Consider the following 27,368-nt stretch of genomic DNA (forward strand, 5'->3'; position numbering starts at 1 on the left):
ATTTGCTCTTCATCTTCTTTTGCTGTTGTTGTTGTTGTTGTGTGTGTGCTTTGCTTTCTTTCTGTTGCTCTTTCTTCTCCCTTATAGGTTTTATGTTTGCTTCATTTTCTATTCTATGTTCTATGTTCACTTTCTTTTTCAATGATCTTTCACTTCACAGGTTTTTCATACTTTTCTTCTTCTTCATTTTTATTTTACACTTTTATATTTATTTTTTAATATTTTCTTAAGTCTTTCACATTTTTGCATGCGACACAGTTTTTCTTTGTGGTTTCTTTCTGTACTTCTCTTTACTTGTTACTTTGCTATTTATTATTAGTTTCTACTAAGTTTAGTTTTGGTTACTCATTTTTCTTCGTTTTATTGTTTTCCTTTTGCTTTATTTCATTTCCTCAGCCGTTTCGTTTAGCTAGTTTTATGTGTGGTATATTTTTGGTTCCGTATTCGTTTTAGCTCAATGCGCCCCAACTCCAATGACAATGCCTCACGGTGTCAGTCAGGTGTGTGTGTGTGTGTGTGTGTGTGTGTGTGTGTGTGTGTGTGTTAGTGAAGTACAGATGCCACAGCTGCCAGTCAAAACACTCAATGTGCATTGCCCAACACTGTTTCCCATTGAACGTGTGTGTGTGTTTGCTTATGTATGTGTGTGTGTGTGTGTGCCCATGTGTTAGGGAAGCACAGTTGTGTTGCGGGATATGCCTGGCATTGTTCAACACTGTTTTTCAATGTATATATGTGTGTTGTGTATGTGTGTTGGTGTATGCTTTAAACTTTGTGCTTTTCCATATGTAATTCTGCTTTATTTTACTACTCGAATTTCATCAAATTCAATATCGCGTTATTCATGGCATAAACATTGAATACGCGATATCAACTGAGTGTTTCACTTGAACATTTGGCAATGCGTCCAAATGGGAAAAGAAGAACAATACAATTATACCAGTACATATGTATGTGTATGTGCGGGACTATGTGTGTGTGTGTGTGTGTGTGTGTTGTTTGTTTCATTGTTTCATTCAATTATTAATTTGTATTGCTTTTGCTGGCAGTTCAGGCGATTTTGTTTTTGTTTTTGTTTTTTTAAGTTTACAATACAAAATACAATTAAATCCATGCAATTGGTGTTTTTTCTTCTTCTTTGACATGTGATTGCGTGCGTGTGTGTGTGTGTGTGTGTGGGTATGGAGTTTATGCATTTGTTATTTATTTTTCGTTTTGCACTGTTTGTTTTTTGTTCAGTTTTTATTTTGTATTTTGTATTTTTTTATTTTTACATATAATTTGAATTTTTATATAATATATCCTATATTTGATTATGTGATTTATCATTTGTATTTGTTTTTTCTTGTTTCTTTTATTTGTTTTAGAATGCAGATTTAGAATTTTAAGAATCGAATTCAGATATTATTAATTAATTATTTATTTATTATTTATTATTTATTGTGTGCTTGTTTGTTGTTGTTGTTGTTGTATTGGCTGTTTGCTAGATTGTACTCGTACTCGATTTTGTAGGAAATGGATTTATGATGCTTGATTCACATATGCATATATATGTATATGTATGTGTGTATGTATTAATAGAACATTTGGGCTTAATTCATTCATTCTAGGTGACATGTTCTTGTTGTATGTGTGTGTTGTGTGTGTGTGTGTGTGTGTTGTTGTTGTTGTTGTTTTCTGAAGGTAACTACGAGCCTGCTTACAAATTTAAAATATTTTCTTAAGATGCTCAACATTTCTCTTTAGCTTAAGTATGATTGTTGTTTGTTTGTTTGTTGGTGTTGTGCTTCTCATTTTGTTGTTGTTGTTGTATTATATTTGAAACTGAATTAACTTAAATTTGTAGACACTTGCTGCTGTCGTTGTTTGTTGTTGCTGATGTTTGTTGCTGCTGTTGTTGTACTTTATTACAATTTGTATGTTTTCCCATTGCTGTTGTTGTTGTTGTTGTTTGTTGTTTGTTGTTTGTTGTTGTTATTAATCTATAGCAGAAAATTATGCTTGTTTCGCTGTTGTTGTTGCTGTACCTGTTTGCTCACTGTTGTTGCTGCTGTTGTTGTTGCTGTTGCTGTTGCTGCTGCTGCTGTTGCTGCTGTTGTTGTTGCTGCTGCTGCCAGCTGGCACTCGGTTTGTTGCTGCTGCCAGCTGCCAGCTGCCAGCTGCCGCTGCTCTCAGTAGTCGCGTGCGTCTTGGAGGGGGGGGCGAGGCCTGGCTCAGACATCTGCCGTGCGCGATGTTATGCTCGGCGATCGCGAGTGTATTACAACCTTGTGGCCGTTTTTTGTCACAAATCCATCGCTCTCAACGAGCACGGCCGTTTGGCGGCCAGCGCTGCCGCCGCTGCCGGCGCTCTGGCCGCCGGGACTGCCGCTGCCGTTTGCGTTGCCATCGTTCGGACTATTTACAATGCCGCCGCCATCAGCATCGGCTGGATCGTGGCCGCCATTGGCGCCGCCCGCATCGGGATCATCGTTATCATGCGGGCCATTGTGATCGGCTGCATCCGCATGGCCGTCGGCTCCACCGGGATCAGCTGGATCGTGGCTGCCATCGGCATCGCCACCGCCTTCAGCATTACCTTCGCCGTCGGCATCGTTTCCACCGCCGCCGCCGCCGCTTTCCACGCGCGCCTTATGCTTGCGCCAGGCGTGCTGGATGAGGCGGGCGCAGTACTCCTCGCGCTGGCGCCACAGCGTTGAGGAGACGGGCTCGTAGCCTTCGGTGTCGGGTCGCGCCGCAATTTCGCCAATTTCGCCCGTCTCCTCGATCGGATTGCCCTTGCGCGCGAAAAAGTCTTTGGTGAGGGCGTCGAGTATGTCCACGCAGTACATGAGATCGCCTCGACAGATGGGTATGTCCATCGATATGATTTTGTACTTGTTCGGCTTGTGTATCTGCAGCGGCGGCTCGAGCACATCGAGGAACTCCGATAGCTGATCGTAGCGTATATACTGCGTACCCTCTGGATCAAACTGCTGCCAGATCTCGTAGTACATGTCGTAGTCGTCGTCGGTTAGACCCTCCTGCACATCTTCGGTGGCCTGACTATAGTTCTCAAGAATGACAGCAATGTACATATTAATAACTATCAAAAAGCTTATAACTAGATATGAGAGGAGAAACGTTATTCCAACGGTCGCTGAACCACAATTGCCCGGATAGCCTTTGTCGTTGTCGGGTGGATCGCATGCTTCCTCATTGATAATGGCGTCGAGTACACCATCCCAACCGGCTGAGGTAGACATCTGCTCGTTTAGCGTATGCGCAAAATGCAACCGATAGATCGTTAGATCGACAGATTGATTGATCGAGTTAGATCGATCGAGCATCGATAAACGATATGTATTTGTTTTGTTTGTTTGGTATTTTTTGTTGTTGTTATTGAATTGCATTCGGTAGCGGCATGAAACGCATTTGTGGACGGCAGAGTTGAGCGGTTGGATGGTGTTTTTTTTTTGAGTATTTTTTTTTTGGTATTTTTGTATATGTTGATCGTTCATTGTTTTTGTTTGTTGTAGTGGGTCGATCGTAAATGGTCGATCGTGTCAGAATTGTAGTTACGTGTCGTACGTATGTGTGTGTGTGTGTGTGTGTGTGTGTGTGGGCAGTGAAAGAAAAGTTTAAGACAGAAGATACAATAACAAGAAGAGTCATTAGTCAAACGTTAGGTTAATGGATCACTTGGTTAAGCAAATCTAAGTAGTTGTTAGGTATGTTGGGCATATGGTAGTTGTAGTAGTTGTAGTTAGTAGTAGTTGTTGTTGTTGTAGTAATTGTTACTAGTAATGGTTGTGGTAGTGGTTGTGGTGTTGGTGGTTGGTGGTTGGAGGTGGCTGACAAACGATATAAACGATATAGTTTGCTTGAATGTGGTTAACTGAGTAACTGGCTTGCAAATCGGGCTATATTGAAGTGTAGGCCACACATACAACTGGATATGGATATGCATAGAATGCATGTATGTGTCTGTGTGTGTATGTGTGTGTGTGAGTAAGTGTGGCGGCCAGTCTTGAGTCGCATAACGGTTTGATGGCCAAACTATGGAACGGTAAATGCAAGCGGGAGCTTTGTTCGTTCGTTTGAATTGGTTTTGCGAACAGAGCAAATCGAAAGCTCAAATAGTTGTAAACAGTTAACTGAGACAGAGAGATAGAGAGATAGAGAGAGAGAGAGAGTAAGACAAAGACAGAGAGAGCGGGGATTTAAGAGAGTCAGTGTATATGTGTAAGTGACTTAGATTGAGAGAGACAGAGACAGAGAGAGAGAGAGAGAGAGAGGAAGAGAGCGTAGCGTAGTTTTGTATTTCTTTTGGCGTTTGAAAACGCGCGAAAGTTTTGTTTATTTATTTTTGCATTGTGTCATGAGGAAATTCCAAAATTTCATTTGGCATTTGTTGATAGAGCTGAATTAGATTTGTTTTTTTTTTTTTTATACATGAATGAATAACTAAGGGTATGATTTAATTTAAAAAAAAAAAATTGGAGTTTAAATGAATTGGTATGTACAAAAATAATATATGCTTTAAGGATCAGTTATGATCTTTGAGCAAAATGGCTTAAAATGAGCTCCAGCTCACTTGTTCGAGAAGTTGCTGAAAGCTCACTGATGCAAGCTTAAAGCTGCTGATATGCATGGCATATAGATGAGCTGTATAACCAAGGAGTAACGTGATTAAATTGTGAATGAGAAAAAAAACTTGCTCTAATTTAGCTTTTACCAACAACTACCGCAGCTTGAATCAACATTGTGATGTTGCCACTAAAACAAAATGGCGCACACGGCAAGTGGCAACATTAGTGGAGACGATCAGCATCGATAGACCGATAGACCGATAGCTCGATGGCACGATCGCACGATCGCACGATGGCCGATCGTCTGCGTTTCTGTGTGTGCTTAAGCGCGGACAGAAACGTTGCCAGAGGCTGTGCGGCGCCAGGTGCCAGACCTGCCAGACCGCTCGCATTGCACTGGGCGGTTATGCTGGGTGGTTGGTGGTGGTGGTTTTGTTTGGTTTGGTGTGTTTAGTGTGGGGGCGTGGCAACATCACCCAACGACAACAACAATAGACAACATAAACCGTTAACGGAATTGTGGCAGAAACGCTTACCTGAAACAGCAATATCATGCTCTGGCCAAACGTCTTGAAGTTGTAGACATCGTTGATGCCGCTCTTCTCCTTCACGTGCATGAAGAACGACATGCCGAAGATGGCAAAGATGAACATCACCAGGAAGAGCAGCAGACAGATGTTGAACAGCGCCGGCAGCGACATCGCCAGCGCGAATAGCAGAGTTCGTATGCCCTTGGCGCCCTTCACCAGCCGGAGGACTCGGCCCACTTTGGCCACGCGCACCACACGCAGCAGCGTGGGCGACACGAAGTATTTCTCGATAATATCGCTAAGTACAAGACCTGGAGAGCGCGAGCGTCGATTGAGAAATTTAGTGTTCAGAATTATTGATGGCAGTTAACTAGAGTAGGGTTAACTAGAGTTAACTAGAGTGGGGAATTCAAATGGGGCCGGGGGATCGAAGGGGATGGGGAATGGATTGCCTCTGTGTGTGACAGGGGCTCAGCGCAATCAGAGTTGCACAAACAAGACACTAAAACAAAGAAACACAAATTAAGTTACGAGTAGTGGGCGCTGGGAGGGCGGGGTAGCGCAATATTAACAATTTACATAGCTGAAATATTGAAAGCGTTAGGATAATACACACAGACACAGTTGTTCGCTTGATTTACCCAAGATTCGTACACAAACAACAAATCAAAAAAAATCAAACAAATACATATACAAATACAAATACAGTTACAAATACATATACATACAAATATAGATATTTTGATATAGGATATACATATAGTATGTACAATTGTCGGATGAAATGATAATTGAATTTCCCATTAAGTTGCAAAGCCTTTCTGAGCAGACAACAAATTAGAAGTCTTTAAGCGATATGGCAACGCTGCCATAAGAGAGGAAGAACAGAAATGCTCTTAGGGCGGATAAAGGAGAGAGGAATTGAAACTGTTTGCAATTTAATCGAAACTCGACGCAAGCATTTAGCATAGAAGGTTCCATAGACTATACAGAACGATCGTCGGATCCATATATTCTCTAAATATATACGATTTTTTTTGTAAGCCCCGATCTTTATGTATAGTATATCCACTTTCATGATGCTAAGCATAGTTAATATCATTTCATCTGAATACAATCATAGGATATGCATATATACACAATATCTGAGTTAGTAGTCGATACCGTTACGTTACGAAACAGAAAACAAAACAATAGCTAAAAGGAAAACATCAACATAAGATACACACAGATATACGTATTCTTAAGTACGGGTATACAGCAGTGTCATACAACTTACATACATACATACAGACATAGTACACATGAGTATGTTGAGTAAAAGAAAGAGAGAGAAAATCAAAGGAAAAATGAAAAATTGTAAAAGTTTTAGCTGTAACTTGTAGAGCAACGGTAAGCAGCAACACTTAGTAGAGGATATCCATTTGTTTTTTAAAATATTTTTTTAAAAAAGTATTTAGTTTAGTTTTTTTTTTTTTTGCTAGCGCAGAGGCGTTGAAAGCAGCAGCAGGCGTATGCGCAGGTGTAGGCGAGGGCGTAGGCGTAGGCTTTGGGCGTTGGGCGTTGGCATCGAAAATCATCTCGTGGCGCATGTCTTTAGAGATGTCTTCATAGAGTTGACTTAAGAGCTTTAAGTTGTTGTTGTTGCTTTTCTCGTTTAGCTTTGTTCATTATTTGGTTCGGGTTAAGAGATATACATATACATTGTTTATATATATGCATATGTAGTAGTGGTATGTGTGAGCGTCGTTAACTTTTAGCGATAATCCGAAGCATATTTTAAGAGTGCCAAACATCAGCAAAAAGTTCGTTTGTTGCCCAATCGCGCTCAGGGAGCACGAGAGATACAGAGAGAGAGAGAGAGAGAGAGAGCGCGAGAATGAGAGAACAAGATAAAAGTGAGTGGGAGCGAGAGCAGCTCAACTGCTGCATACAATAATTTTGAAACAATATGTTCATTGGCATCTCATTCTCTAGTTGATACGAAATGCGCACTAGTGTGAGCGAGAGGGAAATGGGGGGCACTACACACAACTGATAGCTGGGCAGTGGGCAGACACTAAACACAACTCAACTGAAAGCTGGCTGAACAAACGAACTGTTGCGATTGGTTGAAATTGTAAAATGGAGGCGAGTAAGAAGAAGAGCATAGCGAGCAGTATTGAATGCCTATGCGTTATGCCTAATGACAGGCTAATTAACAAAAAAGAGAATTAACGGGAGCGAATTCACGAAAAAGAGAAAGAGAGAGAGAGCGAAATATAGCAAGAGAGCGAGAGAGATAGATAGAGTGGAGTGAATGTGAAAACAAAACAGAAAAATATATATATTGTTTTTTTTTTTTTTTTTTTTTTTTTTTTTTTTTACACATATTAAGTCAAATGATAAGCACTAAAACTAGTTAACACAAATGAGATTTTTCATAAATATTTAGTTTCTTGTTTTCTCTTTGCCCACTTTGGTTCGATGCGGGAGTTGCTGAGGTTGCGTCGGGCTATTTACCAGGTATAGGTAGATCTATCTAAATATATAGTATGCGTTTTACTACGTTCATAGTAAAGTACATAATCTCCATTGCAGATTGGACCAAAACCATTAAGAAGATTCAGGCTAGTGCCACGGTATTTGCTTGAGTTCGAGTTGGGTGGATTTTCAACATGGTTGCCAATGGGACGCATAACATATAAGGCGGAGCTAAATCATAAACGGGTCACGTTATCCAACCAGTTATGCTACACACTATAAATTGGAAGGTGCGGCCAGGTGTTTGGGGCCAAGGCAGCAGTCGTACGCGCATGTGTGCTAAACAGTGCGCACGGCCATTGCATTGGCTGGCCGGGCGAATGGGGTTTGACAATCGTCAAAATTTGTATACCGGGCAGTAGCTGACAGAGTTATGCAACCGACAATCGCACAGATCGGTAGAGAGTTGTGGAATGCCTGTTGACACCTAACTCTGATTGAATCTTATCGTCGTCTTTATCAATAACTTTTCATTTTCGTTTTTCTTTGCGTTCTGTGCAAGCCATTTTGTGTGTGTGTGTGTGTGTGTGTGTATGTGTGTTGGTGTGTGTGTAGATATAGTTTAGCATTTTTGTTTGTTTATTATTTATTTAGGTAAATCGCTGTTATTTGCTATTCGCTTATATGTTACGTTTTTTATCAAAAGTTTTTTTTTTTTTTTTTTTTTTTTTTTTGTTTTTCATTTTGCATTTACAAAGCGTAGTTTTTCTATTTTGTACGTTTGGTTTGTCTTAGTCTTGTTTTAAAAGCGTGTATTAATATATTCGTCTATAAGGATATCACATGGCGTATTGCATTTGGGTCGAACAGTCGAAGCCAAAGAATGAAGCATACTTTAAGGCGTTTGAAAAAAATGTCAAGCATTGGCTTTAGAGTTTGGCATTAAAATTGATATTGAAAGTTGTTTGTTTTTGTTTTTTAAATATACTTATTGAAAGTGCGCTTGAGAAACGTTTGGCGCGTGTGTCACATAAAGAAGCAAAGCATCAGAACAGTAAAGGAAACAAAAGAACAACCTTAGCCTTGGGCTTCCCTTGGCCAAGTTACTTAGGAGTAGATTGAAGCGAGTTTTTTCTTTTTTTTTTCGCACATGAAATCATAATCCGAAAATGAAAACAGTTATATACGTAATTGGAAGGGCATCGCCTATCGGAGAGTCTTACTTCGAGCACAAGAGTTTTTTTTTTTTTTTTTTTTTTTTTTCAGCAGCAGAGATACGGGGCTAACGCAAGGATGGGCCTGGGGGCGGGGGAACTGGCGCGGAATTCGTCGTTGGTTAGATTCAACGGGCAGGCAGCAGCAGAAATGATAACAGCATCCCTTTTATGTACATGGAGTAGTATAAAATGGAAGCTTTCTGTTGCAAGTATTAATGTAGTAAAGCATATTTTAAGCCATCTTTTGTACAGTTTTGGTTGGATGTTTGGTCCACACACATAGAGCCATAGCCATATATATAAATATTTTAAGATCTTATCTATCGAGTTGCTTATCCAAAAACGAACCAAAATTTATTGAAAAGTATATGAAGTAGAAGAAGAAGTAGTAAAAAGTAAACGAAAATTCGGGTTGGAGTTCCGATTGAACTATACATATTTTGAGGTATTCCCATTATGTTGGCCGCGACTGTTGTCACATGTTGTTATTTTCATTTCGCTTTCGCTTTCGATTCGATTGTGTGTGCTTACGTATGCGCGATTGTTAAGCTGTAGCAATAAAACTGAGCAGAGCTCGCCTCTGCTCGGCTCTGAGCGAGGCTGGCGGTAAAAGTTGTAAAATAAAACTTAAGGAATATTATAATTGATTAAACCATAATTGCAATGTAATTGTTAATAATTGATAAAAATATTCAAGAATCGATATTTCAATAAGGTTTCAACGACAGTTACAACATCAATTTAATTACATATATGTATGGACACCAATACATGAATTAGGTTCAACAATTTAATCTTTACACATTTAAATTTAATAATTTAATTTAATTTCGAATAAACAAATACAATAGATACAATTAATTTACTATGTAATTTTCAACAAACGAACAACATTTATAAAAGGCGTACGGAAACAAAAAAGGTATTGCTCTGGTATAACAGTTAAAAGCAGTGGTATAACAGCTGACAACTGTTATACGCTCTTAGCAAAGCCAACATTAAAATGAAAAACAAGCTATGAAATCATATGGAATATACTTAGCCAAGGTATAACAGTTAACATCACATCAGTATAACAACTGTTGACTGTTATACACTCTCAGCAAAGTCAACGTTCAACTAAAATAACAAGCTAACAAATCATTTGGAATACGTTAAGCACAACGACATTAGTTTGTTTCACATAAAATTCAGCACCCTTGCCAGTCAACATAGACTAATTATTTATGCCACGACTGTATGGACAGTCTGGTCTATGTGGGAATTGGCAACGAGCTCAAATCATTATGTGAACAAGCAACAACAAATAAATTAGATTACGATTTTTTAGTTAATTTTACTTTTTGGTTTTTGGTTTTTTTTTTTTTTTTTTAACAGAACAACAACAATAAGAATTACGATAACGAATTACGAATCAACATTTAAACGAATACTTGTTGGGAAATTGCATTTTACGTTTAAGAACGACAGCAAAGTTAGTAACAATTATAAGGAAGTTTATGTTATATATATATGTATATATATATATATATATAGATAAAGGAATAAGGAGAGCGTTCTGTGTCACAAAATAATAGAGAGAGACAGACAGAAAGAGAGAGAGAGAGAGACAGATAGAGAAACATACACACATACAGCAAGAGCGTACGGTTATATGGAGTATTGGGTTTGGAACTTGGATATATATTTTTTTTCTGGGGCCTATTTAAGCTTTATGGCTTTTTTTGGTATTTTTTGTTGGTATTTGTAAGTACAAAATTGATAAGTTTTTGGCATTTTTACTTACCTAAGATGGATAAAATGACAACTACTACATCAAATAAATTCCATGGCTCAATAAAATAGTGATATCGTAAAGCGAATATTTTTAATAGACATTCGGAACTGAAAATAACTACGAATATCGCATTCAGATAGTCAAGGACCGCGTTGTACGTGTCCGACGCATCGTAACGATCGAGTGTCATGGTGAACATGTTTAGACCAATGAATAACATAATGATTATATCGAATTTCTTATCGGTTACTATTTCAAAGACTATTGCTTGTGGACGCCACTGTAAATGAGAGAAAGAGAGAGAGAGAGAGAGAGAGAGGAATCGAAAATAAACAAAAATCAAAAATATCAAATAAAATTGTTTTGTTTTTTGGTTTTGTTGGTTTCGTTTTTTTTTTTTTTTTTTTTTTTTTTTTGGGATGACGTCGTGGATACCCAAAGTAGAGAGAAGAGAGATAAGAAAAAAAGAAAATAGAAGAGTTTGGTATAAGTACTTGTTTGAGGTTAAGCACGATCGCAATTACTTATGTGTATGTATATGGTTATGTACATATACACTAACACATACATACGCATGTGCTTGTAGTTAGTTAACAATACCATGTATGTACATAGACATAGGCTGTACTTATGTAACTAGTTAATACGGAGAGTAGTCCAACTCCACACTTAGTTGGTATTTTATATAAGTATATTTGGTTTTTCTTTATATTTGATTTAGTATTTGTATTAGTTATATGTTATAGATTAGCTTTGATTTGATATCGTTTCATTTCGTTTCGTTTATCGTTGCCTAAATGCTTTTTGCGTTGTAGATCTGTGCCAATAGCAATCTTTTTTCCATGATCAGCGCGCGCCCACCTGTATGTACAGTAGAGTATGCGTAAATTGGACAACATTTGAGTGTGTGAATAGATATTAATAGATAGAGCAAGAACAGTTTAGAGTTGATGGTGTAACAGTGAGTCGGTGCGCTTTGATTATCATTGAATAATTCTTACTTAATATGAGAGCAGACATTTTCATTCACACTACATCTTAAGGACAGACAGCATTCGCAATTGATTATTGATTATTTGAGTTGATTATTGATTAATTGGTTACTTGATTGATTGATTATTTAAGTATGTTTTCTTTTTGGTGTTTCGAGTACAGTTAGGAGTATTTAGTATAAAACGTGCTGCTACAGTCGTGGTCTGATAGTTTGATTGTATGTTCGTTGGGCCGCAAGAGGAGGGGGATTTAGTTAAAGTCTTGAATTTTGGATCGTTTCATTGATCGGAACATGCCTCGTAGCTGTGTCTAACATAACTTGATTTGTGTCTTCTAACGCTACACAACATGCCCAAACATGATTCAGATTCACGTGCCATTTAATTGAAATTTAGTCAATAAAAAGAAATGAAGAAACATGCACTTAGATTGCCGAGAGAGAGAGAGAGAGAGAGAGAGTACAAGAGAGTGTATATTGAGAAATATATATATATATTTATAAATATATAAAGAGAAATAGAAAGAGAGAGAGAGAGCATATATACATAAATTGATTGTTTTTTTTTTTTTTTTTTTTATTTATTTTTACAGAGAATTTTGGAATTGTTTTTTTGAATTTTGGCATAAATTTCATGTTGGTCTAGGTTATAAATGGCAGACATAAAAATGTTTAAGTACAGACAACCAAACGGACACAATACTTAAATATTGTTATTGAAATGAAGTATTAAGTATTATTATTTAAGAAACAAACAGTAGTATGTCGAGAGCATTGTATATACTTCAAGGAGTCCGCTCAATGGCAGCGGTAGCGTGCCCTCATCAATATCGATCCGATGCACAAGATGTTTCACATACACGTTTAAGCACGTATGCATATGTATATATATCAGAGGAGATGTATATATATGTATATATATGCATGCATGTAGTTTGTGCCTTTAACAGGTTGTGCATACCACACACTACGGCAGCTATTCCAGCGACTCGACTTTGCGCTTGTTTTAAGATCCATTTATTCAACTTGAACAAAATATTGCTAGAGAACAGGGCCTTCATTTTTGTTTTTTAGATTTGAATTTGAATTTGAGATTGGATTGTTAACAGATTTGCAAGGGTATTCGTCGGGTCGGAGTCAGTGCGTTGCAGTCCCAGTTCGGTATTCGTTTATAATATTGTTATAATTGTATATTCGGTTTTCGTTAAATCATAGAAAAAAGTATATATATATATATATAAGTATATATATATAAAGAGAGAAGTGTATATATATATATACAAATTGAGTACGATTGGCACAGATGACGCGATCACGAACTATTTTCTCGTTTGTTTTTTGCATTATTTGATTATTCATGTTTTCATTTCCGATATATGTGTGTATATATATATGGAAATATTTGATATATCATTTAGTATTCGTTTTATGTGTAGCAAACGAGCTGAGTATTTTGAAATGGATTTGATGCCATTTCGAAAAGTTTTTAGAAAAAATTATTGAAAATCGAAGATCTAATTTTTTGAGCTCGCATTGCACAAATTATATATATATATATATTTCATATTATTTTATTTATTTATTTTATTTTATGTTTGTTTTTGATTATTCAAATAAATATTCGTTTTTTTTTTCATTGTTAATTTTTATTATTAATTATTATTATTATTATTTTTTTATTCAGTTGGCTTACTATGTTATTTAGTATTTATATGATACTTTTAGTATTTTGTACTTTCTTTTTTTTTTGGTTTGTTTTTGGTATTTATTTTTGTTGTCTTACCCTTGGTCTTGGAATGGCTTTTAATGGTTTTTTAGAGCCCATCTTTTTCATAGCATTATAGTACTTTTTCTGATCTTCTGTCATGAACATTTCTAATGATCCACCTGCTTTTTTCTTTTGCTCATTAAAATTATCAATGATAACACCAATGAACAGATTGAGTGTGAAAAATGATCCAAATATGATGAAGAACACGAAATATAAATACATGTAGATGTTCGTTTCACGAATCGGCTGCTTGTCCACCTGGTTATCGTTTATCGATAGCGATAACGATGTATAGATTTTTGGAATTTCGTGTTTTTGGCAATTTTGTCATCGGTTGAGGATTTCGTTTTTGTTTTTGTTGTTTTTGTTTATTGTGAATGGATCATTTTTAGTGTTATACGGCAGTGTTGTTGTGTGGTTTGTTGTTGTTGTTGTTGTTGTGGGTGGCCAGAGCAGTAGTTGATAGTTGTTATGTTGTATTGTGTTGTTGTAGTTGTTATTGTTGGTATTGTTGTTGTTGTAGTTCATATAAAAAAGAAGAAAAAAATGTATAGATAGAAATGTCGATTAATTGAAAATTACGTTAAATACTTAAAGATTCGTATAGAGAGAGTATATATAGTATATTTATATATAGGATTGCGTTTAGTTCATCTTTTCAAAGCGCATAACCAAATAAACAGGAATTGAGCGTCAAGTTTTTTTTTTTCTTAGTTTCATATATACTATATAGTGTATATATGCATATAGGCAAGTAAAGTAAATGAAAAGAAAAAGGAAAAGGAAAGGAACTGAAGAGCATTACCTCTCGTGAATCGATTGCATCGTTCATTATTTGTATCCAGCCTTTAAAGGTCGCCACTTGGAAAAGGCACAGATACGCGTTACCTACATGATCGAAATTCATTGCTGAATTCACCCACGTGTAGTTCTCGCTCTCGCATGCATTGCGATTTGGTATTATCTCGTGGCTGAGCTTTGTTCCATTTAAATCTTCGCACTGAGGCCAGCATCGCCAGCATCATCATTGTCATCAGGAGCATCGACATCGTATTGTGTTTTCATTGAAAGAGTTTGATTTTTTTGTTGTTTTTTTTTTTTTTTGTGTTTTCATATTTTTGAGATTTTGTTTAAAAATAAATTAATTTCAGTTATGCGTAAGTTATGTTAGGCAAATGTATTTACAACTGCTTCTACACTGCCCAAAATTCTACTAATATTCAATTGGAACAGTAACAAGCCAGAGAAAACGATTTACAAAATTATTATTATATATAAATATTATAATATTTATCTATACAAAATTTGAAGCAAAAATATACTAAACTGAATTTGGGCTTCGATGTCCAATGAAAATTTATATATGTCAATTTATCAAGTAACTTGACTGCATTATATTTAAAAAAAAATTTTTTATCTTGGTTTATTTCCTTTTTTTAGGCAGTGTAAAAGCAGTCACTGATTTTAAAAAAATTTAGGCTAAGCTACAGCTAATTACAAATAAATTCGTTACAAGTAACTTGTAAAGGCATGTTGCATGTATATTTGTGTGTGTGTGTGTGTGTGTTAGTGTGTGAGTGTGTAGTTTCAGCAGCTAATTAGCATTATATATAGATATATATATAAGTGGCTATATATATATATTTTAGCATTTGATTGCTGCCACTGGGCTAGCACTGAGATTAAGTTCTTAAAGAGTATTTTGTGCAAAAGGCAAAACTAAATTCTAGTACTAAACGAGTGTACTAAATATAATTAATTAATGGTTAATTGGTTGGTTTTTCTTTTCTGCATTTGTATTGGTGCAGCAACAGTCGAGTGTCGCATAAAACTTGGAGTTAAGTGTATTGAGTACTTGATTTATAATTCGGATATGCAACTATTCATGCTCTGTGCCTAACTGAAATGCTATCTAGGACGCGAGACAGTTGGGCATTATTATCGGAGGTACATTGCACAGAGTATACAGCATACGGCATACAGCATACAGTATACAGCATACAGCATACAGCATACAGCATACAGAATACAGCATACAGAATACAGAATACAGCATACAGCATACAGCATACAGCATACAGCATACAGCATACAGCATACAGCATACAGCATACAGCATACAGCATACAGCATACAGCATACAGCATACAGCATACAGCATACAGCATACAGCATACTGCATACAGCATACAGCATACAGCATACAGCATACAGCATACAGCATACAGCATACAGCATACAGCATACAGCATACAGCATACAGCATACAGCATACAGCATACAGCATACAGCATACAGCATACAGCATACAGCATACAGCACACTCTGTACATAGTACATAGAGAGTATACATATAGTATCATATGTATGCATACATAGATAGTTGGGTAAGTAATACACCGGAGTATGTACAGCAGCATATTTACAAGTTGATTCCTAGACAAGTACGAATACATTCTCGCTCTGATACTCGCACTTAAATCAACAATGAAGGAAGAAGATATGGGATAAGTACGAACGAGCGTACGAACGAGTAGGCTAGATAAGTGCGAGTATTTCGAGTATTAATTTTGATTTTCATTTTCGATCAACTATTTACGAAAAATAGATGCAAAGATACGCATTTCACAGGTCTAGTTTGAAGACCATTAAAATTCGGATTTGAGATCGAGTGATTTGATTTTCTTTGAATTTCTTGCTAATTAATGGCTGCTTGGATTTCGGGTCGAAAAGTGGCACAAGATTCTTTGTACCAGTTTTGGACTTTCGTTTTGTATATAAATATATTTTCGTTTGCTTTCTGGTTTATTTTGTATTTGGTATTTTGAATTTTTGGTTTGTTTTGTATTGTTTTTGGTAAAAACATGGGAACGTACCTTAAAATATTTTCCAGCAAAAAGCTGTACACCCATTATGGCAAAAATTAGCCAAAATATTAGACACACCAATAGCACATTGAAGATGGACGGTATAGCTTGTACCAGCGCATTAACGACGACCTGGTTTCATGATAATTTTGTTACGATATCATTTTATTTGTTATTTTTGATTTGTATTTTAATTATGCGAATTTCATATTATTTTTATTTATTTTTTATTTTCATTTTTATTTTTGATTTTGATTTTTTTTCGGGTCGTCGTTTTCGATGTTCGATGTTGGGAAGGTTTTTGGTTGATGTGGATAGTTGTGGATATCAGGAGCAGTTTTTTTTTTTTTTGTGTTGGTGAATTATGTTATTATTTTTTTTTTTATTTGGTTTGGGGGAGTATATAGAATATAATACAATAAATGCAGAGAGAGTTATTTAGTCAATTTGTCAATAAAAGTTAGCAATTTATAGTTATATAAGTTAGAGTTGTTGTAGTTAGTATGTGTAGTAAGCATGATATAGTACAGTTACACTATTTATAGATCAGTTGAGTGTGTGTGTGTGTGTGTGTATGACAGATCAAGAGAAAGAGAGAGAGAGAGAGAAAGAGAGGGAGAGATGATGTGATGTCTGCTTTAGTATGCTATGATAATGATGATGATGATGATGATGATGATGTTCGTGATGTGTCTTGTGATGTTCTGTGTTGTGTTGTTGTTCGAACTACATCAGTTGCAGCATGCAGCAAGCGTTGAACTGATTTAACAGTCGATTAGTTATCACATTATTTATATATGTACAAAGCAGCAGCAGAAGCTTGAGTGATTGGCATAGCACTAGACGACACATTTGCACAGGTCATGAAAGCAAGAGGCACGCAGCATAACGGAAAAGAGTTCATTGAGGTGCATTAAACTCTAAGCTACAAAATAGATTTACATTTGGTGCTCGTAATCGTACGATATAAATAGGTATATATAAATATAATAACTTAACTAAATATGGTTTTTGGCTATAGATGATGAGAGTAAGAGCAAAGAGAGAAAGAGAGAGAGTGTGTGTGTGTATGACTGGGAGAGAGAGATAGAGAGATTCCATCGAAAGTGCTCAGAATTCAGCATATGTTTTAAATCCAATTTGTTTTGAGTTTCTTTCGCTGTCAATTGTAGATTCTAATGATTACATACATATTAGTATAGATAGATGTATTTATATGTATGTATGTGTTGTAATTTTCGACTGATATAACTGAGCGGTATCTCTTGTAGATATGTAACTCTACTGGAGCATATAATGCAGTTTGACTTTAGAACAGCTAAAAACAAAAGAGCGATAGATAAGGAGAGATAGAGAGCGAGCGAGAGGGAGAAAGTGAGAGTGAGAGAGAGGCACAGCAAAGAGAGAGAGAGAGAGAGAGACAGAGAGGCAGAGAGAGATAGAGAGCAGAAAGAGGCAGAGGGAGAGAGAGAGAGAGAGAGAGAGAGAGAGAGAGAGAGAGCGAGATGCTGAAGAACAATTTGTGGGTGTTGAGTGAGCTATAGATTTAATGAGTTTAAAATATTCAATTTCCAATTGAGTTTTATGTACGAGAGTAAAAAAGGCACTACGATTAACGGTACTTAAAAACATAAGATATATATATTTATATACATTTATAGATGTATATTTAATGTAGGCATATAAATAACGTGTGTTCGATAATAACAAGAGTTTGAGTATATAAATAAATTGAGCTAATCAGTTGACAAATTATGGATGCAATCTAGAATTGTTTAACGTTACGAAATAGTCTAGGAAAATTAACAACAACAAAAAATAGAGTTTTTTATCTGCTGCACGTTGATAAGTATTTTTTTAATTTTAGTATTTTGTTGTTGTTGGTATTTAACTGTTTTTCTAATAATTCGACTAAATACATTTTATGATTAAATATTTAACTAATTAATAGATAGAGGTATTTGTGTGTGTGTTGTGTGTGTGTGTGTGTGTGTGGCTGGTTAGTGTTGTGGCATGAGTGTGTGTGTGTGTATAAGAGTAAATTATATCAGCGCGCGTATAAGAGAGTGTTGACAACTGCACAGGCAGCCATTTTGTTTTTGGATTTTGATCATAATGAAAATCGCTGTGGAATTTTGATTGAATTTGATAAATATTTTTTTTTTCTACTGAATGAATGAATATTGGAATATGTAGTATTGAGAAGTTGTTGCTGTTTTGTATTCTGGTTGTTTTGTATTTGGTATTTGGTATTTTGTTGGTATTTTTAAGTATTTTTTACGTAATTGGTTTAATGTATGAAAGTACGTACCCGCATGCCCTGCATACGGGACATGGCACGTAGTGGTCTCAGTGCTCTTAACGTTCGCATAGTCTTGAAGGCTTGAATACCACCAGCTCCAACAAGTGAAGCAACGAAGTTGATAAGCGATACCTAGTTTCGATATAGTTCGAATAGTGCCAAGTTTAACAAATTTATTTTAAATAAAGTTACGATTAATATAAAAGTGTTTTGATAATTTGGGTTTCGAATTTCCATTTTTTGTTTGATTTGATATTTTCATTTCTGTTTCTTGTTTTGGGTTAAGTTGGATTTGTGTTTGTCCTGTCGTACTTGTTCTTGTTTCTTCAAATACATACATAACTGAATTATAAGCATATATATATAAATGTCAACTGCTGCCTGCTGTAGTCGGGCGAAACCTACGTAAACGAACCTCAACGGAACTTAGTTGCTTTTCGCATTTGGCTTGAGCAGCCCTAGCACTTAAATCGACATTACTTATATGGTAGCCTAGTATTTTGTTTATGATATAGTATATAGTATATATATAATAATAAGATGGAGGTATTTAAGGTATATATTTTTGTAGTACTTGCAAAACACATACAACATATGTAAGTATTTAGTCAACTAGGTAGATAAACACATATATTGGAGTATAGTTATTTCGACTTGATCACACACACATACATGGAACGTGTTAATAGATACGTACATATATATAGATAGATAGATAGATAGTTTGAAGTTGGAGTAGTAGTAGTACATACTTATAGTATACTCGTTATGCATGTAACATTGATAGCTGTGGTTCAAGAATACGCTACGATTGGACAAGTACAAGTAATGCTCGAGGGTAGTTGGAGCACTCGACAACAACACAACTGGCGGGATTGGAGGGACACTCATAACACTGGGTTGGTTAAATTGAGTACATAGCAGAACAATGGGTTGCTCAATGAGTTGTCAAGGTCAACGGGATCGAGAGCCTGTCTGTATTTGTGAAAGGAAGAGCTCTTTTTAATGGGGTGGTTATAAGATTAAGTATAGGAGGTTTAAGAATAAAAGAGATCAAAACAGTTGTTTCGGGGTGGTTGTATAAAAGCTTTAAGGAATACAGACATCGAGGGATTGTTTAGAAGAGATACTAAATAGATATAGCAGTTGGTAGTATTATGAGTTCTAAGTGAACAAGAGATCAAGAGACTGTCTGACAAAAGAAAAACAATTTGGTGTAGTTATAAGATTTTATTAATCTAATCGAATTACATATGCGTAATCAAGAGACGGTCTGTGTAAAATGAAGATTTAGATATTGAAAGACCTTCCAGAGGTTGAATTGGCATACGACAAAAGGATATCAAGTTGCTGCCTCTAAAAGACATATGAAGAGCGTGGGTAGTACTATGAGTAGTAAGATAAAAAGAGAACAATAGAGAAATACCACCTCTATAGGGGAGGGTTGATAAATAGAATCAACGGCGAGACCTTTCTTAAAGGAGCCTGACATATCTATCAGAGCAAGGGCCTGTCCTAGGGGCGGCTATTGTTAGATTGAGGGATGATCGAGAGCCTGTCTGTACTGAGAAGAAATTTCTGAGATGATAGGGGTATATATATTTTTTGTATACTAACTATTGACTCAATGAGGGATTGGAGATTTTCGTATATAAAAAAAGAAGAAAACATTTCGTGTTGCACCCCTCACAGCTGCACAGAGCTTCACAATGGACGAGGCCGGCATGCAAACGCCAATCGGGAGAGACGCATGGACCAAATGATTCAATTTTCTTATCGACATTGTCAGCTAGTGTTACAGTTACAGTTACAATTACAGTTACGATTACGAGTACTGTTAGAGTGTTCATTGTATTCGAATACTAGGTGCTGCCCTATATACAAGCCCCAATATTATCACATCGTTTGTGGGTGTGTAGATGTGTGTAGGTCAGTTAGTATGTATGTCCGTGTGTCTGTCTGTGTAAGTGTGTGTGTCTGTTTCTGTAGATTAGAGCAATCTGTGACGTTTGCATTGCCTGTGGGTCCATTGTGCCGCCGTGCAACGTTCGCACTAGGTTTTTCGTTTCATTTGATGGGGCTGTCATTATTTTGTTGGCTTTTGTCTTTATATTGACACATTTTTGCTCAAACTTTGCTGCCGGACTCGATTGGTTCGGGGATTTCATTGGCTGGTTGGTAGGTACAAAAGTTCTTGATATATTCGTTCGTTAGCCTGGCCGGGCCTCGAATGGAGCTGTGTGTGGGCGTGCGACGCACGCAATTGGATTTCTTAGAGCCCTAAGCCAGGTTGATTAAGTTTTGGATGCGGCTTGTATATAAGTAAAACACTGCCACCACTGCGTATACGCAATCTGTCAAATTTTGACAATTGCACTTGTATTCGACTGTCGTTTCTATTGCGATGCACATATATATATATATAGTATAAGAAATACCTATTTACAGGACAACGGTATATATATATGTTTATGTATATACAAACGATTCATATTACCTACAGTTCAACGATAATAATAGTATATCTCTGGGGATTTGATTGGATTGTTGTTGTATTTTTTACACTAGGCGACTTTTCGAGTAGAAGTCTAGAAGGTTTTTGCTCTTCGCGTCTTTGTACAGTGGTGGTGCTTATGCGCCTAATATATAGTAGTATACAAGAAATAGGTAATATATACATATTTAAGAAAAATATATATATGACTATAGTATCTTCGGTGCCGCTAAGGTACAAGGCCTTTGAGCTGTTTCGGGGGGGTTTTGGTATGGATCCCTTTATTGATTGAGTGATTCAGAATGGCAGATAGAGTTGAGAGACAATGGCTACGGTTTACACTAAGATTAAATAACGGATACGGGAGTACGGGTATACGGGTATTCGAGAATCTAGGGGTCGACTAAGGGCACTACTTGATTGAGTTTCGGATTGCGTTTGAACCAAACTACTTACATACGCATCTATTTACATACGGATGGGTATGCAAACCAATGTGTTTAATGGTTTAGCAAGTAGTACGTAGCTTCGGCTTACCACTAAATATACAGATAATACAGCTGTTATACGTACGGACTTAGCCTAGATTACAGTCTATAGCTGATGCTACACTAGGCGATTATATAATCTATTTATAAACTATATATACTTGAGTTGAGTTGATCTTATAACAGGGTATAACAGTATGGAGGAATACATAATATACAAAGCTAAAGCGTTACAGCGGCAACGTTTATATATAATATGAATATGAATACACATGTACATACATACATTCATAGGTAAATGTATATGGTTATATAGTTGGCACATGACTGGAATATGTATATAACAGAAAAATCCAAAACGATAACCAACGAATAAGAAGAAGCTCCTTCTCTTACATTTAACTTTGGGTATGACAAGAAATTAATTCCAAATGATAATTAGCTCACTGTTATACATACATACATAGATATAGAATTATTTGTTATACGATTGCAACATGATTGAACTCTTAATGCAACATTATGTAGATATATAAACGTTTGATATAATTATAGTTTATAATACAATTGTCACACATATACATATACATATGTAGGTATATGTGGTACAGTTTTAATCATAGATTGATTGCTGTGGATGGTTAGGTACAATGGTTAAAAAACACAAAAGAAATGTACATACTGGCTGGTATAACAGTTAGCAGAGCGCCGCTCTAAGCGCAGTGTGAATAATTGTTTGGTAATCAACACAGATACAACGATGATAATCGAAAACAAAAAAAAAAAAAAACGAAAAACAAAAGTATTCAAATATATAACAGACAACAAACACACACACACACATACATACTTATATACATATAAATATATATATAGATATAAAATGTATATATATATGGAAGTACTCATGATTGGAAGATCGCGAACTTAATTAGGCATATAACAGTTGAGCGCATAATAAATAGTTATTCTTATAACAGTTAGACGTATAACAGTTACGTGTATAACAGTTAAACGTATAACAGTTAAACGAATAATAGTTAGTTAGCCGTATAACAGCTAAGCGTATAACAGTTAGGCATATATAAATTATGCATATAACAGTTAGAACTGCTGCAACGGATCAATTACGATCGGCACGCACATTTATACAATTAGTGCAGCTTGGCGCGCACACACCAAGAATTTTAGCAGTTAGCACACACATAAAGAGATATACAGAGAGAGATAGTGAGAAATAGAGCGAGAGAAAGAAATGCTCTTGATGTTGTCGCAGCCACAGCGCTGAAAGCTCTGAGCTCTGGCTAAGAGAGTAAACCGAACAACATCAAGCGCACAGCTGACAATCGCCATTGGCTTTGATATTGAGTTTGTATGATAGTATAACAGTTAATACACATTGTGTACATATAAGAGCTTGATAACATTAGTAAGTATTACAACATTTAATATAGTTGGTACACAGATGTATATGTATATATAAATATGGGATTGGACGTAGCTAATGCGCACTCCCACACACGCACACGCACGCACACTCAGACAGACATACAGAGCGACAGATAGAGAGAGAGAGAGAGAGAGAGAGAGAGAGAGCGAGCGCAAGACACAGATACACGAGTACTATTTAAGAGAGAGACAGAAATAGAAACAGAGAGAGAGAGAGAGAGCGTCTATTACTTACTTTCATGCCCTCCCATCGCGAAACGGCGCGCAATGGCCTCAAAGCGCGTAGGGTCCGCATCGAGCGGAAGGCGGGCACATCGTCGGCTCCGGACCAGACCGCAGCCAAATTGATTAGCGACAGCTAAACGACCATTACATAAGTACATAGTATGTATTTAAGCATGAACAGCTTCGGAAACCACTCAAAAAATCAAATTCCAACTCAAATGCAAACTCAAAATCATACGTAAATTAAAACTCGAGTGAAATTCGAATGATCGCATGATCTATATATGTTTTTAAAATTATTATTATATATATATGAATAGATATTATATATATAATATGTGTGCAGATAGTAGTTTGGCTTAGTCTAAACTAGATAAATGACTAACTAGTTACTCTACAACTTTTATAGTCTAAGTTTTCAACTGGGTTTCATATGTTACATGGCTGCTTACGGGTTCTCTGTTGTACTACTGTTTACAGATGTGTTATACATGTAGCTCTCCTAACCGTTATACAAATAGGCAAAAACAAAAAATCTAGAAAATTCTATTTATATATTATTTTCGAAATATATCAATATAGAGTCCAGATGTCAGTCAGTGTATATAGATCGATATATATAGATATAGTACAGGTATTAATTTTTTTCTGTTCATTTTTTTTATACCTAATTCGAGTTAATGTATAATTTATTTTTATTTTTTTTGTAACTTTGGACAAATTGTGATTCGGATTCGGTTCGTGATTTGTTAAGTAAATTAAAAAAAGAGAGAGAGAATCGAAAGCATTTGTACACGGCCAACGAGATGGACTTACCATGACAATAACGAAATCAAGCCAGCACCACGCATTCGTGAAGTACACTTTGAAGCCGAGCGCCAACCACTTGATTAACATCTCCAAGAAGAATATAACCGTAAATATTCTGTCCATATAGTATAAAATATCCTGCAGTATCGGCCGTTGTGGCAGGTGAACATCTTCTAAAGCCTGTCGGAGTTGGAGTCGAAGTTGGAGTCGTTGATTGGTGTGGGGGCGAGTGGGGTATTCAAGTTATTTGTAAAAGAAGTTTTTGTTTGCATTACAAGTACAAGTAGATAAGTATAGAGAGGTTGTATATGGTATCTAGAAGCAGTATAAGAAGCTAGATAATCGATAAGCAATATATGGTAATTACGTAAGTCTGGAGCAGCTGCCGCATTACTGGCTTTACTCACATACTCGAGTATCTACACTTCATTTATTATTATTATTATTAGTAGTATTAGTATTATTGTTATATTTTTTTTTTTTCTTCTTTTTTATTTGAGGCAAGAAAAAAGTGTTGTTTTATTTTTTTTCGTTTTTTTTTTCTTCGTTTACGGACAAATGAAAGTCAAACGCAATTAAAGAAAAATTTTCAAAGAAATTGAAGACAAAATTCTTGAAATAATACGCATAAGCGTCTCTCACAGAAAGCTATCGGTAAACTTCTCTAGCTAGACAAAAAGCCCTACGCAATTAATGCCAATTGAAATTGTTTTGCAATTTTTACAGGGTATTCCATGTGCTTTTGCGCATAGGCAAAGACACAAACCGTTTGACTGGAATGTGCCTAAGCTTAGGTCAAAAGGCAACATCATCTCAGGGCGGGGATCAAAGCTCTAAAAACAACTCAAGAAATTTGAATTCAAATCAAATCAAATTCATTGCTCAACTACTGATAGCAACAGCAATAAGCTGGCTGGCTGGATCACATGGTCTATAGAATTAAATCATATATGTATATATCATTAAAAAATATTTGAGAATCTCAAGCGATTAGGCATTAAGCATTTGTGTGTCTTGTGTTGCTACCAGTAACAGCAAAATGAAGACTTAAATAAATATGTAAATGAACGTATTTGTAATATTGTTGAATCTAAGCTAAGCTCAACTAGGCTAATTGACTCTAGTAACAAATCAAAATTCAAATCAAATATTTAATAATGAAGCAATCAACTTTGGTAAAGTTTAAGCGAGGCTTGTTTAACTACTTAGTTTTCATTTTTTTTTTTTTTTTTTTTTTTTTTTTCTTTAATTAATTTGCAAATTTAATAAAATGCAAATATTTTTGAGAAATTTCAAAAATATTTTGCGTTTTTGGCAAATTGGATTTTTTAAATTGTTTTTTAAGTAGTTGTAGTTGTAGTCGACTTACCAAAGCTAAGCTACTCATTAAAATCATAGTGATAACAGCTGTTTCAAAATATTTATTTTCAATTAATTGAAAAGTTTTCAGTCGTAAATTGCCCCATCCTTGCCAGAACGGCGAATCTTCGTCACCGGCTAAGATTGGAAATTTCTTATAGTACGAATCGGGGCAGCAATCAGCTGGATATTCGTCAAGTATATCCTCGTCGTTAGCGTGTATTATGATATCACCGTCGAGGGGGCCCTCCTCGCATTCGCCCTCCTCGTCCAGGTCCTCGTCGAGACCTAAATCCTCTTTGCTGGCGTCGCGCTTCTCCTCGCCCTCCATCGTTTCGGCGCTGCCCTTGTGACTCTCGTCCTTGAATGGTCGATTCTTATGGCTACCATATGAGTTAATGCTGGCAGTGTCGTCGTCCTGTAAGGACAAACCTCTATGGTTTAGCTCGTGTTCCAGTCTATTGTCTTGGTGGTTAATTGAGTTGCCAATCATCTGTATAATTATTTATATATATTTTATATATATATATATATATTTGTTTTTGTTTCGTATATTTTATTTTATTTTTTAATTTTTTTTTTTTTTTTTTTTTTCATATATATATTTTAGAACGTTTTCAGTTCAAGTGTCAGGTTCAGTTGGTTGGTCGAGTTTTTTTTCGCACACACAGACACACACACACACACACGCACAAACATTATAGTACATACACATAGACAGTTATATGTAAAAAAGTTAATTAATAAATGAACGAAAAGGAAATGAATAAATAATATAAATCAATTTGTTGTCGTTAAGAAAATTAGTCTAAATATGTAAATTTATATATATATAAATATATATATACATATACATATAGCTATATATATATATCTATGTATATATGTATGTATCTGTATAGGTATGTATATATAAGAATTATATTCATACATAGATAGTTGGAAATCGTATATATATATTCCTAAATATGTGTATATATTCATAGGGATTTGCATACACATGTACATAGACACAAATACACGCAAATTGTTAAGATCATAGAAATACTCGTCAATCAGAGGTAAATTTCAGAGGTAAATTTTTGGACTGGAAATCTGCTCGACCTCAGCTCAAAACTGGAGGCGTGGCATACTGAAGGCGTGTTTATCTCTCCTAATGGCAGCTACATTTGATATGATTTCTGAGCAAAGGCCCCACAGTTGCAGTTGCCCCACAGACCCAGTTACCCACCACAGTCCACTCAAGGCTTAACAAACTAATACTATGACAAATGAAAAGCAACGACCTCCTCGAGTATATAGCTGGGAGCATTGAAAAGGCAGACTGAATCCATGTTGGCTATAGAGGAAAAGAGAATTAGTCAGACTTCTATAGCCCCATATACACTTTACCTACAATATTCTATACGCAAAAATGTTTGCAGTGTATTTGCATACGCACATAATCTATTTATCAAATATCTATGAATATATATACACACAAATATATACATACATACACATACATATATATCATGATCCAAACAGAGAATATACATACATATATATGTATATGCATATGTATATTTTATAGATAGATAATCGAATTCGAGTTGTTTTATTTACCGTTGCATTATTTAGATATTTGGATTTCTTCGGCTTGTTGTTCTTCATGTCGCCGTGGATTGTGAACTCCATGCCATCGCCGATGGCCACCTCCAGCTGTGTCTGCTCCTTGATGCCCTTCTTGATCAGCCCATCGGCCAGTATCTCGTCGTGGCCCAGCTCCAATTCGTTGTCACCGTGCTCTGCAGATATACAACGACAAACGCCCTTGCCTTTCGTATCCAAATATTGTTTTGTTTCGTTTGTTTTTTACATTTTGTTATTATTTAAACAAATTTTTTTTTTCGATATGTACACATTATATATAGTATATATATATGTATATATATATATATATATAGATGTATATATATACAGCATATGCGTAGCACAAATATATATATATATATATATACACATATATTATATAGCATATACGTATATATGGTTGTACATGTATGGGTGATGGG

General features: G+C 35.8%; 1 protein-coding gene across 46 annotated transcripts in view; it reads right to left on the reverse strand.

The window, feature by feature from the left end:
- Positions 1-2,090: 2,090 nt before the first annotated feature.
- The window catches only part of LOC6585204 (sodium channel protein para), a 67,719-nt gene continuing 42,441 nt past the window's right edge, over positions 2,091-27,368 (reverse strand). For 13 of the 46 annotated variants that reach the window (XM_044010633.1, XM_044010617.1, XM_015161141.3 and 10 more), the window contains 10 exons: positions 26,920-27,101; positions 25,325-25,732; positions 23,962-24,135; positions 18,499-18,621; positions 16,197-16,319; positions 14,126-14,320; positions 13,333-13,578; positions 10,568-10,838; positions 5,108-5,412; positions 2,091-3,245 (listed from right to left, as the gene is read on the reverse strand). In XM_044010633.1, coding sequence (XP_043866568.1) covers positions 2,214-3,245; positions 5,108-5,412; positions 10,568-10,838; positions 13,333-13,578; positions 14,126-14,320; positions 16,197-16,319; positions 18,499-18,621; positions 23,962-24,135; positions 25,325-25,732; positions 26,920-27,101 — 3,059 coding nt within the window. In that variant the 3' untranslated portion in view covers positions 2,091-2,213. Of the gene's footprint in view, positions 3,246-5,107; positions 5,413-10,567; positions 10,839-13,332; positions 13,579-14,125; positions 14,321-16,196; positions 16,320-18,498; positions 18,622-23,155; positions 23,279-23,961; positions 24,136-25,324; positions 25,808-26,919; positions 27,132-27,368 lie in introns of all 46 variants that reach the window. The other 33 variants (XM_044010596.1, XM_044010600.1, XM_044010589.1 and 30 more) reach the window with 7 other exon arrangements.

The sequence above is a fragment of the Drosophila mojavensis genome, unplaced genomic scaffold (genome assembly GCF_018153725.1).
Source record: "Drosophila mojavensis isolate 15081-1352.22 unplaced genomic scaffold, ASM1815372v1 contig_136, whole genome shotgun sequence".
NCBI lineage: Eukaryota > Metazoa > Arthropoda > Insecta > Diptera > Drosophilidae > Drosophila > Drosophila mojavensis.